This window comes from Thamnophis elegans, chromosome Z (genome assembly GCF_009769535.1).
Source record: "Thamnophis elegans isolate rThaEle1 chromosome Z, rThaEle1.pri, whole genome shotgun sequence".
NCBI classification, from domain to species: Eukaryota; Metazoa; Chordata; class Lepidosauria; order Squamata; family Colubridae; genus Thamnophis; species Thamnophis elegans.
In genome coordinates, this window is record NC_045558.1 from 74,556,476 (window position 1) to 74,572,040 (window position 15,565).

General features: G+C 36.6%; 1 protein-coding gene across 1 annotated transcript in view; it reads left to right on the top strand.

The window, feature by feature from the left end:
* The window catches only part of HECW1 (HECT, C2 and WW domain containing E3 ubiquitin protein ligase 1), a 169,866-nt gene that overhangs the window by 79,644 nt on the left and 74,657 nt on the right, over positions 1–15,565 (top strand). The window contains 2 exon segments of the mRNA XM_032237319.1: positions 12,234–12,376; positions 13,538–13,638. Coding sequence (XP_032093210.1) covers positions 12,234–12,376; positions 13,538–13,638 — 244 coding nt within the window.

Consider the following 15,565-nt stretch of genomic DNA (forward strand, 5'->3'; position numbering starts at 1 on the left):
GGGTGGAGGTTAAAGCAAGGGAAATATCATGTGAAACCACCTTCCTTTGCGTGTAGAGAGAGGGCTGGCCTCCCCAAACCTCCTACACGAGAGCCAGGAGAGGCCTGCATCCCCACGCAACTGTATGCCATTCGGGGCGGAGGCCTCTCTTCCTTTCACTACAAAACACCAAGCAGTGGATGATGGGTTGCTAAGCTGCATCCTCCACGAGTTTCGGAGCGGCAGGACTTCTCCCGACCCAAGTGGGCTTGTTTGCAAGCCTCTCTTAGGTGTCAGAACGCAGCAGCACTCGGCAGAGTCTAGCCCTAATCTTCCCCCCTCCACCATCGCTGAGACAGTTTTCCCCTTCTTTCGCTTGGCTCACCTTCGCTTTCCTCCTGCAACAAGTTCATGAAACGTAGCAGCAAGCGGGTCCAAGCTACCGCCCCCCCCCCCGCACGCTGTTCTGTTTTCTCTCTTCGGTTGCCAGCGGCTAAAAAGCAGCTCCGGTGAGCCAGCTTCTCCCTTTGAAAGAGGCCGGAGCGTTTTGGGGGCAGGGAAAAGGTATCGGGGCCTCCTTGTGCAGGTCCTGGGAATTGGAGGCCGCTGCGTCCTGGCTGACCTTTCTCTTCTTCTCCTTCACCCTCCAAATTTCAGCGCCCCACTCGGGGGTGTCTCAGCAGAAGACTTCCAAGGAGTAGCGCTGTGGGTTTGGGGTATATGTTGATTTTAGCCTATAGTGGCTGTGCGCCGGGAGGGCAGCCTGCGGGGCTGCTGGCGCTGCTGCGCCTCTGCTTTGCCGCCAAAGATGCCACTGCCACCCCCTTGCCTGCTCTTCCCGCCCGGACGCCCGCCGCCCTGGAGCCACCCAAAGCCTTCCTGCCCACCACCGGCTGCACCGCGGGCGACTCACCTCGGGTGGGCTGGAAGGCTTCAAGTGGCTCCTGGGCAGTGGGCATCCAGGCGGGAAGAGCCGGCAAGGGGGGTGGCACTGGCATCTTCGGCGGCAGAGCAGAGGCGCAGCAGTGCCAGCAGCAGGGCAGCCTCCATCAGGCGGCAAGGCGAGCTGCGTGTGAGGCCGCTTGGCCAGCCCGCCCCACGACTCCTGCTAGTGCTCGGCTGGAAGGCTTTGGGCGGCCAGAGGGTGAAGATGAGGCCAGGTGAGAAGAAGGACCTGGGCACGCTGGGCTATGTATTGGGCACCCCTTCGATTCCCCCGCCCCCGGTCAATGGTGTCCCGCTTTACCAATTTTAAAATCTGGTCATTTTATACATGGACCATGAATTAGTAGTGTCAAATATATGGTTTAAATTTAAAAAATTAAAGAGGACAGTTAGGTCTGCAAAATTTGACCTGAAATATGTTTATTGCAGATGGAAATCTGTTCTGACCCCCCCTCTTCTTTCGTTCACAAATGGCAGTCAGACAGAACTTCAAAGGAAATATCTTTATCAGTCCTGGCTCAAGCTGGCTGCGAGCCCAAAAATAAACATAGATAAAGTCTCTGGCAAAAAATTACACAGCAACAGCAAAAACAAAAAGCTCTTACAGCAAACCAGGTTTACAGAAAGCAAATCACTTATCCAAGTGCCTCTTTGAATCAGGTTTACAGAAAGCAAATCACTTATCCAAGTGCCTCTTTGAATCTCGAAACGATGAACCACATACGACGAACGACGAACCATGAACGTTGACTTCTGCCACTAAGGTGTGGCACCATCTGTCTTTTATCTGCAGAAGATGACCCTAATGAGCAACAGCTGCTCATTAGTCCTGCATCCCGGCGCAACTCACAGCAAGCTTCTGCTGAGTCACAACAGAAATCTATATCAAATTATGGAACACTATAAAATGGTGAAGTAAGTGCTAATAAACCCTACTTGTTTATGGCACAAATTATCATCCAACCCATTTTGATCACTGCTTCACCAGACAGGGCAACATTGTAGCAGTATCTAAAAGTATCAAAAAGGTGTAAAACTGTCCTGGGTTCCCTGTAGGTGCCCTGGGTGCCTTGCAAAATAGTAAAATTGAATAGTGTAGTATTTAAGACATTGAACTAGAAACTGGGTGAATGTGAGTTTAACTCCAGCCTTAGATACAAAGACAATTGAGTGATCTTGGCCAGTGATTTTCTCTCAGCCTTATGAATGACAAACCATTCTGAAAAAACCTGCCAAGAAAATTGAAGGAAATTTTGGACATGATTCAAAGGAAGAAAAAAATAATGATGTGAGAGTCATACGAATGTCTGTGTAATAAAATACAGACACTAGTTGAACACAGACTTTGAACCTCAATATAAAAGGACAAGGAAATATATCAATCAAGAATAATATGCCATTGAGGAAAATAACAGCAGAAAGAAAAAGTGAGGAAACTATGAAAGCTAAAAAGTCAGACAATGGAAGATCATTAAATAATGTGAAATCTTAACTTTAGAGTAGCAAAATTCTAAAGACAGTACTGCTAAGACAGTAACTAGAAATTAATATCATTAGAAATGTGTTAGAAAATATTTGAAAATATTTCTAACAAGATAAAAACAATTCAAATAATAGAAAAGAAAAAAGAAAAAAAGAATTATGATTAAGAAACAAAAAAAATAAAAAAATAGGAAAGGAAGGGATTGTAAAGAAGTTGTTTCCAATTTTTCTGACAGCAGTTACACATTTATATTTTAGCTTCTCATTCTAAGGTTACATCATAATTTCCTTCTTTCCATAAACTATCCTTTCTAATCTTCAAACACATAAATCACAAGTTTTTTTCTATTTTTTTAAAGCAAAAAATCCACAAGGGATTGTCAGATATTGATAAGTATAGTTATTGGTCTTCCTTTAATCAAACAAGTTAATTTCCTCATCTGTTTGTCACCAACCATTCCTCTGTCAGGGGCATTTCAGTGTCCTTCCATTTTTGGATGTATATTAGTCTTAATTAGCAGTAATAGTTTATATTAGCAGTAATATAAAAATATGATTTTTGCCATGGATCTTTTTCTTCCATTGTTCTTTTCTTTCAATAAATCCCAGCAAGAAAAATTCTGTTTCAGTTGATCTTTAAAAATGTTTCTATCATCATAAAGTATGTATTTGAATCCAGAAATATCTGGCTTTTTTTTTCAAGCCTACCAGGCCTGATCAAATTACTAATTCTTTCACACTACAAGTTTATCACTATGGTTAACTTATTGCTTTCTAAGAATTATCTATTGCCATCAAGATCAATCAACTTTCATTAGGAGACTATACTATTTATAGATAGGTAGTCCTCAATTTACCACTACAACTGAGAACAGAATTTATGTTGTTCTCACCCAATATTAAGGGTGAGCCACACCCAATATTAAGTCATTTTCTGACATAGTTGTTAAACAAATCACTTCAATTGCTAAGTGAATAATGTAGCCTTCAGCAAATCCAGATTCTCCTATTGACTCTATTTTTTGGAAACTAGGTGGAAAGGTACCAAATGGTGACCACCTGACTCCGGGACATTGTAATTGTTGCAAATTCATGCCACTTTCCAGGTGTATTAGTACTGGTAGTAAGTGCAAGGACTAGTTGTAAATTACTTTTTTCAATGTTGCTGTAATTTCAAATGGTTGCTAAACAAGATCAAATCTGGATCAGTCACTGATCAATTGTTCAATCTGGAGCAGAGATTTACTCTTCTAAGCTTTTGGACTCCTGCTGAAGCCCATCTTCAGGGAACTTCTCTCTTCTCTGTTGACAACTGGTGATTGGCTGTTGTTTCCTTGTGCTGCCAAGCCTCAGTTCCTAACAGTGATGTGCAGGCAGGGGGGGCAGGGCCTCACCGCTGTCATCATGAAAAGAAAAAAAAATGTAAAAGGAAAAAGGCTGAAGTAGTTGCTGCCACAGTGGATGACTGTGCTTAGTGCTTAAGTATTTAAAAAAGCCTCTAAAAAAGTGCCCTCTACAGAAGGAGGTGGGAGAACCACATGTCTCATTTAGTCTATCTTTATGATCACTCGAGCAGAATTAGGCAAGAGTTAAAAGTCGAAAAATTCCTTATGTAGATGAGGCACTTGGTTCTCTTGCCTCCTCCTGTAGAGGGCGTTTTTTTAGAGGCTTTTTTAAACAGTTAAGCAGAGTCATCCATTGGGGACTCTGGCAGCAGCTAACCCAGCCTGACCTCAGCAGCTCTTGCCTTTTTCCTTTTACATTTTTACATTTTCATCATGGCAGACAAAAGCAGAGTTGAAATCCTCTGTAAAACAGCTGGAAAAGGTATGTGGGTCGGAGGGAGGGGGAGGAATTCAAAATTAATGAAATTTGTAAGTAATTGTATTATTGTAAGTAATTTGTGTGTGTGTGTGTTTTACCCACCTCTTGCTTTTTTTATGTCGGACATAGTGGCAGGACTTTTGGACATAGCGGCAGGGCTTTTGGTCATAGCGGCAGGGCTTTTGGATGCTCCGGCACTATGGGATGCCTCTATGTCGGACATAGTGGCAGGGCTTTTGGACATAGTGGCAGGGATTTTGGACGCCCGAGCGCTATGTCCGACATAGCGCCGGGAAGGCAGGGTGGCTTTTGCCCGCTTTCAAGAAAGCTTTCTTGAAAGCGGGCAAAAGTCGCCCTGCCGCTATGTCCGACATAGAGGTGTCCCACCTCTATGTCAGACATAGCGCCGGGGCAGCAGGGCAGCTTTTGCCCGCTTGTCTTACCAGCCATAAACCTCACCGCACATCACTGATTCCTAAGTACCCAATGAGATGATGGCAAATTGAGAGAGGAGGAGTCAACGTCACAACGTTACATCATGCGGACTCGACAGTCCCAGTCCACCGATGACACTTTTGTCCCTGGACGGTCCGGCAGGACCTAAACCGTCCCGAAGAGACAGTGACTGGGAAGACAATACCTTGCTAGTCGCAGGGACACCGCAAAGTCCCTGATAGACTCAAGGGAAGCACTTCCAACTGGCGGCAAACAGGCAGCCCCCAGGCTGACATAGTTGGAGACGGCTCCGGAAAGAAAGAGAAGTGAAAGTGTTCCATCTGGTGAGGCTTTTCTTTTCTTTTAGAAGATTGCCCTAAGAAACTGTTTTCTTAAGTTAAATTGGTCCCTTAACTAAGAACAAACCGGTGAATTTAATCCCTGTTGGACTGCCTTAGAAAGTTTTTCACCCTTGCTTGTAACGATGTTTTGTGGATTGAAGTGATTGCAACGTTTCCTGTTTCTCCGCTTGAGTTGAATGGACTGATCTTTTTTCCTTTATTTCTTTTTACTACTTTAATTTTTTTGGCTTAAACTAAAACTTTTTTTATTTTAATAAACTTCTTCTACTTGTTATAATATTATATTAAAGATACTTAAGGAAAAAGTTTTTAAAAATAGTTGAATCTGCCACTTGGAAGCTTAAGTCTGAAGTTTTTTTCTTTTTGTTGTAACAATGTATCCTTTGTTCATTTCTATTTGACTACACTGACTTTGCAACAGAAGGGTTTGGAACTTGTTTTTAAAACCTGATAAAGACTCAAGGTCACAAATTGTGTATTGCTGGTGCTTGTGGAAAATATTTTGGCAAGAGTTGGAAAAGGAAAGAAAAAGTTAAGAACCCTTCTTTTTTGAAAACTACAAAAGAACTCGTGTTTAAGATTTAAAATTAAAATAGATATACTCTTTTAAAAAATTTGACAGGCTAGAGTGGCAGAAATTACCAATTTCCTCTTTTTCTTTATATTTCTTTTTACTCTAAAAAATGGATCAATACTCAGATGAAGAAAACTTGATAATTCAAAACATTTTGCCTTGACTTCAAAACATCTTAGAAGGACTTGAGAGATTTGAAAAGAAAGGGGATACCCTGTGTGGTATCACAAAAAAAGATGATGGGGTTGGAGCCCCAGAAATTAAAGAAGCAAATGAAAATATAGAAAACAAAGATAAGAAGATAGATGAACTTATTAATGGACTAAACGTGAGTGAAGGCAGAAAGAAGGGAAGCTGGAAAAGTGATTTTGATAATTTGGTGCTTTATCCAAACTCCAAGATGCAGGAGAAAAAGAAAGAGCGAAAAAGATGGAGCTAATAAGACAAATCTAAGCAGAAATAAACCTGACAACCAAAGTTAAGCTTACATTAATAACAATCTAAGAGCAACGAAACTACATGAGAGATCTTTTAAGCTACAAAGTGTGGAGAGAAGTCTTAAACCCTGGAAAGGTTCTGAAAAGAGAATTGACACAACAGCTGGTGAGAGGGAAAAGTCCATTTTGTTACTGGAAAGACACTGGTTAATAATGCTAGTTGATGAAAAAAAAGCTAGTTAATTATTGATGATTAATAGTACTTTATAGACTGTTCTAGATTATTATTTGAATATTTATTTGTTAACATATAATTTACTATGATACCAATACTGAAATGATAGCCTTAATTAGGATAAATAACAGGGCCATAAATTGTAATTTGGGATCTGGCGAAAAAATGCACAAATCTTACAAATTTGTGTCTAGATCTTGTTATGAAGATATAATTTGAGGCAGAGGAGAAGAGATGTGATATAAATAAGGAAATGCTAATGCATGCTTTTGGTGATTATTAAGTAGAAATGTTAATATCTCTTAGATTGTCTTAGATAAGGTGACCAGACGTCCTGATTTCGGTGGGACAGTCGCGATTTATAACAATTTGTCCCGTGTCCTGGGGCATTTTAAAAAAGTCCCGATTTTCTGGCTTCATGTTGAAAGCCCAGTGGATTTGCTTAAGAAATCCTAACCGGGGCAAGAAAAAAGACACTCTGTCTAAACCCTCTCTATGTCTCAGTACTTTCATTGAAGATAAAATGTTAAAGCAAGAAAACGGACCCCCCCCCCGGCCGCCCATTTTACTTCCTTTTATAAGAAAAGATGACCCAGTACCATAGAGCTCCAGGAAATACTTGGTTAGAGTCACGAGTGTTCCTTCCTGGATTTTCCAGAGGGGAGGGGCACGGAGGTTGGAGGTCGGCTCGTGTAGAAAAAATGGTGGCAAAGTTTCTTTGAAAAATATTTCCCTGACTAATTTCACCATTTTAATTTGCTCAGTTCTTTGTATTAACATCTTCTACATCATTCTTGATTGACTTGGAGTGCCTGCCTGCTGGTAAGTGAGCTGGGTTTTTTCTTTTATTTTTTAATGTATTTTAAAATAATATTTTATTTATTGTGAATAGGATTTTTTTAAATAGTTTTATTCTGTGTGGATTCTTTTTTTAAATTGTCTTAGACTATTTAAAAAAAGTTTCTATCCAAAATAAATTGAGGGGAAACCATTTTTTAAAATTCTATGCACAATACTTTGAAATATATTGTGCATAGAATTTTTAAAAATAGTTTTACTTCAATTTATTCTGTGTGGAATAGTTTGAAATGTTTTACTTCAATTTATTCCATGTGGATTCTTTTTTTAAATTGTCTTAGACTATTTAAAAAAAGATTCTATCCAAAATACAAAATACCAGCTGCAGTTATTCACTTAAAAACTGTGGCAAGAAAGGTGGTATAGTGACCAAAGTTACAATGGCATTGAAAAAAGTGACTGATGACCATTTTTCACACTTAGCGACCATTTTCACACTTAGCGACTGTTGCAGCATCCTCATGATCACGCAATCAAAATTTTGATGTTTGGCAACAGATTCGTATTTATGATGGTTTCAGTGTCCTGGGGTCAGTTTAATTGCCTTTTGTGACCTTTTGACAAAGTCAAATGGGGAAACCAGATTCACTTATGTTACTAACTTATCAGCTGCAGTTACTCACTTAAGAACTGTGGCAAGAAAGGTAGAATAGTGACCAAAGTTACAATGGCATTGAAAAAAGTGACTGATGACCATTTTTCACACTTAGCGACCATTTTCACACTTAGCAACCATTGCAGCATCCTCATGGTCACATGATCAAAATTTTGATGTTTGGCAACAGTTACAATTTATATTTGTAAATTGTAGTTATGTTGAAATAAAAAAAATATTACAATACTATTTTTGCGTTGTATGAAAATTTTTGTTGCTCCGTATAAAATTTTTAATCAAGCCCCCCCCTCCCCCCAGTCAAAGGTGTCCCTCTTTACCAATCTGAAAATCTGGTCATCTTAGTCTTAGATGATTAACGTTTATTTTCTTAACACGTAATTAACTAATTTGGGATTGAGGGAAAAGACATAAATCTTATTAATAAATCATTGTTTAAAGATGGCTACAAAGGTATAATCTTGTGTGGGCCTATGGAGAGAAGAGGTGAGATAAACAGTAAATGTTAATGGATAATATTTAATGATACATACAGGTGTGTTATGGGGGGGAGAAATGCTTAGATATCTTACTTACTTAGATATCTTGTTTTAGAATATGTTATAAAGGTATAACATTATTGGAGGTTTATTGAAACTGCAAATGAATGCCAATAGGTGGTTGTGTCTTTAAATACAAATAATTCTAGATAAAAACATGTTTAAATAATGGTAATTAAATGAGAATTGTGGTACAGGGATAGTAAAATACCTAATTTTTCTTTCTTGACTTAAAATGTACAACTCGATTTGAATAAAGTATATGTAAGGATTGTGGAAGAAACGCATGGAATGTATTTGTAACCAATCAATACGCTTTCTACAAGATATAATGAAAGATGATTCTTTTTTTGTGTGTTTTTTTTAATTAAAACAATAAAAAAATTCCAAAAAAAAAAAGATGGTGGCAAATCAGCATTCCTATTGACTGACATTTCTCAGAATTCAATTATTTCCTTGGCTGTCTTTGTATCTGTATGGCCAACAAGTAATTGCAAGTCAAGAACTATTTGTGAGGATCTCACTTTTGATAGTAGCATCAATAGAATAATTTTATGAATAAAGGTTCACAATGATTTAAAATTCCAGTTGTGGAGCTGTTAATGTTGAATACATTAAAGGTTTATTAGCTGTATCTATATATATTTGTCTTGCCTGCAAAACAATAATGTCAACCAATCCATATAATGTTATAAAATGTATTCCATTTTTAATATGTAAATATATGGTGTTTACTCTATTGAATCAAACAGATATTTAAGTAGAATACTTCCCTTGTTGGCACTTTTATAGACTTAGACAATAGAGTTGTTTGCTGCAAAACAAATTTCTTCAGCAAGAAGTTTTAGAATATTGACAAAATTAATGGAAATTGCCTTATGGTGTGCATTCTGAAATTGCCTTATGGTATGCATTCATCAGGAAAGGAAAATGAGTTTTTGAAACTTCAAATTGCCTGAAATTTCTGTTTTATTTTTTTAATAGTTCTATTGCATAGTTGCAAATCAATTTACATCAGTCACAATAAGATCAAGCATAAGATCAATATTCATTTCTTTCTTTTATTAGCAAGCACTTTATCCATAAATAGATTGATCAAGTTAGAATGATTCTTGGTGCAAATGTTTTGGAAATGGCACCAAATTTGCCAATATGTTTTTCCCAATTAAATTTCCCCTGTGCACATACTTATGTCTTTGACAAGCATGTTATATTTCTGTATTATTGAAATAGGAGAAATGAAGTGTATACCGTTCTGGCTTCAGAATTTTTTTAATAGGTATAATTGGAGAAATGCCATTTTGAAATAATATGTGGCAATGACCTTGGGAAACAGGAAGAAGAACTGCAGATTAGACAACTATCTTGCAAAAGGTATCTCAGCCCACAGAAGGAAAAAAAAGGGACATAGAGATGTCTCAGAAGGGATTTGCACAATTGATGTTTTCAAATAGTACAGAAGCACAAACTACGAGTACTAATATTACCTTGTTGTATTCTATATTTCCTCATAGAAAACTAGAGGATGACAAATGAATCTCTGATAAATCTCTGAAATGCAACTAGAATTTTGTCAGTGAAATTTACTTCACAGTCTAAGTCCAGAGTAATTAAATCTTTCAGAAAGGAAACATTTTTAACATCATATAGTTCTGTTAAATCCCATAATCTTTACACTTGGCTTGTATCTCATTTATGGTTTGATTTTTTATTACCGCCCAATAATCCTATTCTTACTTTTTTCCATTAATATTTCTATTCTTTTCAAACACTCATAATTTGTATGTTTCCCTTTTAATCCTCCATCCAGCAATTCTCTCATCTCATCTTATGTCTCTATTCTACACTTCCAAAACTAAAACAAATAGTAATGACAAGAGGGATCCTTGTCTTGTCTCTTTCTATATCTTACTCACGAGTTTATTACTATATCTTACTCACGAGTTCCAGTTTATTAGTGCAAATTGCTGTTTCTGTTTCTATTTCCTATCATCCCAGATGCTATATGGTTTGACTAAAAACCACATTGTTTTACTGTATAAACTATTTTTTAAAAATAAATACTAGCTTGTTAGAACACTTACCACTTAAAAACTTTTAAGTTAAAGCCTGAAGTCCAAATTAACATGATGAATAATGGTCAAATCTAAGAGGCATAAGAAAGAAACCAAAGAATTTGCTTACCTTATAAAGTATTTTTAATGTCAAAATTAAGCATTCACATCTGCATCACTCACTCAAGGTCTTTGCATGAATTAGTCATTGAACAAAACTTGGGTGTATACTCAAGAATGCCATATAATTCTTAATTATTTAAAAATGACCAAATATGCAACATGAGATATTGCAATGGCTAAAAACAATTGGAATATTTGATCAGAAATAATGAATAATAAGCAACTATAAATGTGATGTGAGGAACTTTGAGTTGTCATCCATCTTAGCCAATAATGCCTAAGTCTAGTGAACAACTGCAGTGAAGAAAGGAATTTATTCTGAATTAGATAGCATCAAATTGCAACCATGTAGGAAGAGTAGGGTTTCTGCTATATGAAGTAGCTGTTTGTTCCTTTTTATGAATGTTGAAATATTAGTATCTTGTCAGTCTTTGCTTAGTTTGTAGACCATCAGTTCCCATCTCTGAGCAACCCTTCTCAAGTAGTACCATATTTTGTGATAACAGCATTTTTGACATTTCCCACATATTCAAGATGTGCTCATGGTTGGAAAAATTGCAGAATCTTATAGCCCAACCGAATACTTCTATAAAGAGCCTGAGAAAACTTCTGGTTCTTTGGCTAAAGATTATAATAATAAGAGAAACACAGTGACCAAATATTTAATAAAGGATAAAGAAAATAATTCATTTTTTACTGCTCCGATAAAAATTATAAAAATTTCACAAAGGGAAAACCTGTTTTTTTTATTGTTCCCGACACATCTTGTCATAACAATAAATCTTGTTGTTTATTAAAACCTTACCAAGTAGATCAAAGAAGAAACATGACCAGATAAGCCAAGTTTACTTTATTGTTACATTAACAAAATTTTGCAAATCTGGGAAGATAAATTTCCTGCCCTCTCCTTTTTAGAGCAAGAAACTAGGGAGGGACTCTTCTGAGCCTCCAGCTGTGGGCTATGCCCCCTCTTATGATTGTTTTCTAAGCAGCATCTCTTTGCCTTTCTTTCTCATATGCAATTACATCTTTCTTAGACTATAGCAGTGGTGGGATACGACCGGTACACCCCAGTACATGCATACGGGTGCCTACTGGGAGCACCAGGTACTGTTCCGGTACCGTGCTCCAGAGGGCCTGCCTGCCCGCCCTCCTTACCTGTATTTGAGCCAATCGGGGCTTTCGTGCACACGCACGGAATGTATGGCGCCTACACAACGCTCCATTGAGCAGCTGGAGCGTCGCGGGCGGTAAGTATGCATATGCGCACTGTGCACATGCTACGCACGTGCATGTGGTGGACACCGGGCCCTGTTGCAGCGTACCGGTTGCAATGGGATCCGGAACCCACTACAGCATTATGGCCAGGTTTTTAACTGACTCATCCCAGGCCTCAGCAATCATCTACTGCCATTTGTTGCCATTTATGTACATAGTATTAGTGAAGTTCAGGAAGTTAAAAAGTTTCTGGAATCTCAGAACTTCTGATGCAGACAGAAACAGTGAGAAATGAGGGTTTCAATTTGAAATATTACCAGCGTGTGTCACACACACACACACACACACACACACACACACACACACATTCCCAAATTAAAAGCAACATATAATAACTGATAGAGAACAATGAGTTACATATGGGCTTCAGGTTTTCCATTATTTCATCTGGGAATTACTGAAGATATGAATAATCAGATACATATCCAGATATTTAGTAGGAAAGGTAGGGAAAACATCTGTAATTTTTCCCTTTGTGTGTTATTTCTTTTCCAGCTGTTCAGCTTTGTTTCTCTGCCCACTGATGTCCTAGAAATAGAGGTGAAGGACAAGTTTGCAAAAAGTCGACCTATCATTAAGCGTTTTCTGGGAAAGCTTTCCATGCCAGTACAACGATTACTAGAAAGACATGCCATAGGGTAAATCTTTTCAACATAATTTTATCTTTTTTATGAATATATAAGAATCAAAAGGAGAGTGATGGTTGCCATTGCAATTACACCATCGGGGAGGGGAATCCATAATTTAATCTCAATAATTGCCTTATTTGGATAAACATTTTAAATAATTTAAATAATCTATGTCTGGTTAATCATAGAAGACATCTAATCTTCTGCTTACTATAGAATCTTCAATAAATTCAGATGATAATGTAGATGATAGCCTAGATAACAGTCTAATCTTTCAAATATGTCAATGAAAAGAAAATCCATTATGTTTTACTCTATTTTCTCTTTGTCTTAAATTAGAATGTTAAATCTAACAATCTACTTAAGAAAAGCAACATAATCAAACATTTCTTTCTCTTCTCCGATTTCTACATATATACTATATAGCCATTTATAATATATTCAGTTTTGTTAGTATTAGTACATATTTTAGTACATATTATAATTAATAGAAATGTATATAATTTGGTTTCAAGCATAGCTGTGGTTTCTAGGTGTTCTATATACAGGACAGAGATATCTTATGTTATGTTCATCCATTTACAAAGCAATCAAGGCCTTACCACACCTCACTGTGCAGTATATAATGGCTTGCACTTCTATACAACACTGATATATTGTATTAATAGTCACAATTGAATCTCGTGCGTAACGGTTCATAGAATATTATATGCTTTTCAATTTATAAAATATGGCCTATGCTTTACTTCTATAATAGAAGCTATTAATTCTGAAAATGAAATTATACTGGTGTTGTTGGACTAAAAAAATGTTAGGTACAAGGCTGTTAATAAGATAACTTGAACCATGTTTCTACAGATGAGACTGTTGGGTTTGGCAAAACTACTTCTTTCATCCTTTTGGATCTCTGTAACTCACTGTCAGCACAAATATTGATGTTACATCTCTTAGTATTGACCAAATTTATCTTCATTTTTGGGGTACAGGTTCAGGAGACTTAAGTGTTAGGACTTAGATTGAGAATTAATAATTGCCCTATGATGTCCTTTCATCAGATTTTTTACAAATAGGTCTAATGAAGATTATTAATAAATAATGTATATGAAGCAGTTGCAACAAGTATACCATATATAAAAATGTAATACTTTTTATTTACTTTTTTTCCAATAGAGACAGGGTTGTTAGCTACACACTGGGACGAAGACTACCAACAGAACATGTCAGTGGCCAGCTACAGTTTAGATTTGAGATAACGTCTTCAATTTATCCAGGTATTATTTATTTATTTATTTATTTGTTTCCCACCTTTATTCCTTTTACAAATTACTAAAGGCATTGAACATATCAACACACCTTCGTCCTCCTATTTTCCCAAGGTATTTTTCTTTATCAAGTAGGCTTGGCTTCACTTAGGCCTTATTTAGCCTATTCACAAATTCTGATTCATGTAACTTGAATTGGAATAGGAAAATTTTCCTTACTCTTCAAACAAATAAGAAATGAATCAACAGATTGATAGGCTATGTGGAACTGAAGTTGATTTTCTTTTATTTTCCTCAGGCCTGAAAAGATAAATTGATGATAGAGACTGAGGGAGTTTTCTGTGTCATAATTTGATGACATGCTGTGTTTGGCTTTTCAAACTAATCATGAAGCAATTTTTAAGCAAAGTTTTGTCTCATAAATGTGCATTATAGATCATAAGAAATTCCTAGTTTTCTGCATGTTACTGAAACTCAGAACATCTGATAGCTGCATTCTATAGTTAATCCTGCTTTGGATGTTTTGAATGATGCCTCACAATTTCAAATGCTTTCTTCATTTTAATTTTCAATCACAGTAAAATTTCAAATACTGTACTTAACCAGCTAATGCTGGTTGATAGAGTAGATCGAGTGCAGGACTTGAAGAGGGGAGACTAGAAATTAAAGGTCTGCTGAAGTCTGAAATTCACTTAGTAATTTTAAGAAGCCTCCGTCATTCCACTTGACTTCCTCCTAGACTTATTCTACAGACAAAAGATTAAAGAGTGCTATTTTCAAATTTAGAAAATTTAAGTTTGATAGAGTTCATCAAAGGTCATTCCCCCTGACCATGACTTACCTGATGGCTTAGCCATCATTTTGTTCACAGTGTACCATTCCAATAGACATTCATATACCATTCATATACCCAGCGTTGCTTTAGTAGCACTCGGAAGAACCAATGGCTCATGTCAGTTTTGGAATCATTATGAAACATTTGGATGAAGAATGGAATTCAGATACCACATTCAATTCTGTGTCTTAAGATAGTAAGAGAATGCTAAATGATAAAATGGTAATAAATTACATATATGTATAATTATTTCTAGATTTCTAATTTATTAGGGTTTTGTGCCTTTCAAAAATGATTTGAAAGAAATTTTGTAGACCTGTGACCCTGAGACAATATCATTCTTGCCATTCATTAAAAATCTCCTTTTTTTTTTTTTTTTTTGAAAACCTGGAATGGGGATCAGGTGTGGGGAGGGAGCCGTAACTGCTTTTAAATTAATTACTTGTGCAGAAATATGAAAAGGAAGTTATTTAAATGAATTATATTGTACACATGCTTACCGGAAATTTAGAAAAACATATTTTAATCATTTTCAAAAGATCACAGTCCTGTAATTTATATAGTTGAACATGGATGAATGAGCAAGAAGCAAAATCATGGTCCAGGATTTTAATCATAATCATTAGGGATTCTGTCTGTTTGCAAAAGAGGAAAAAATGGGACATAATTTATTTTAAATTTCACCATGTCTTGCGAAGTCAGTAATAAGATTAACTACACTCAGAAAATAAACATATACATTGCATTCTGAGTCAACTTGGGGATTTTGTTGGCTTCTGTTTCTCATACATGCATATGAAAACAGAAATATCATTTTGCCTTAAGAATAATACTGAACTTTATTCTCTTTTAATTAATTCCAACAGCTGAAAATAAATCCATTCAACTCTGTTTCTGTTTCTGAGTAGATATGTGTAAAATTATCTCATTAACCTAATAGGTTGATATTTTCACATGGATCTATTTCTCTCTCTTCTTTTACATTTTTATAAAGGAAAGCACTCCTAAATCCAAAGTACAATGCTATGCATATCTACTCAGAATAAAATCCATTGTATTCAATAAGATTTATTCCAAGGTGAGTATATATAGGCTTTTAGC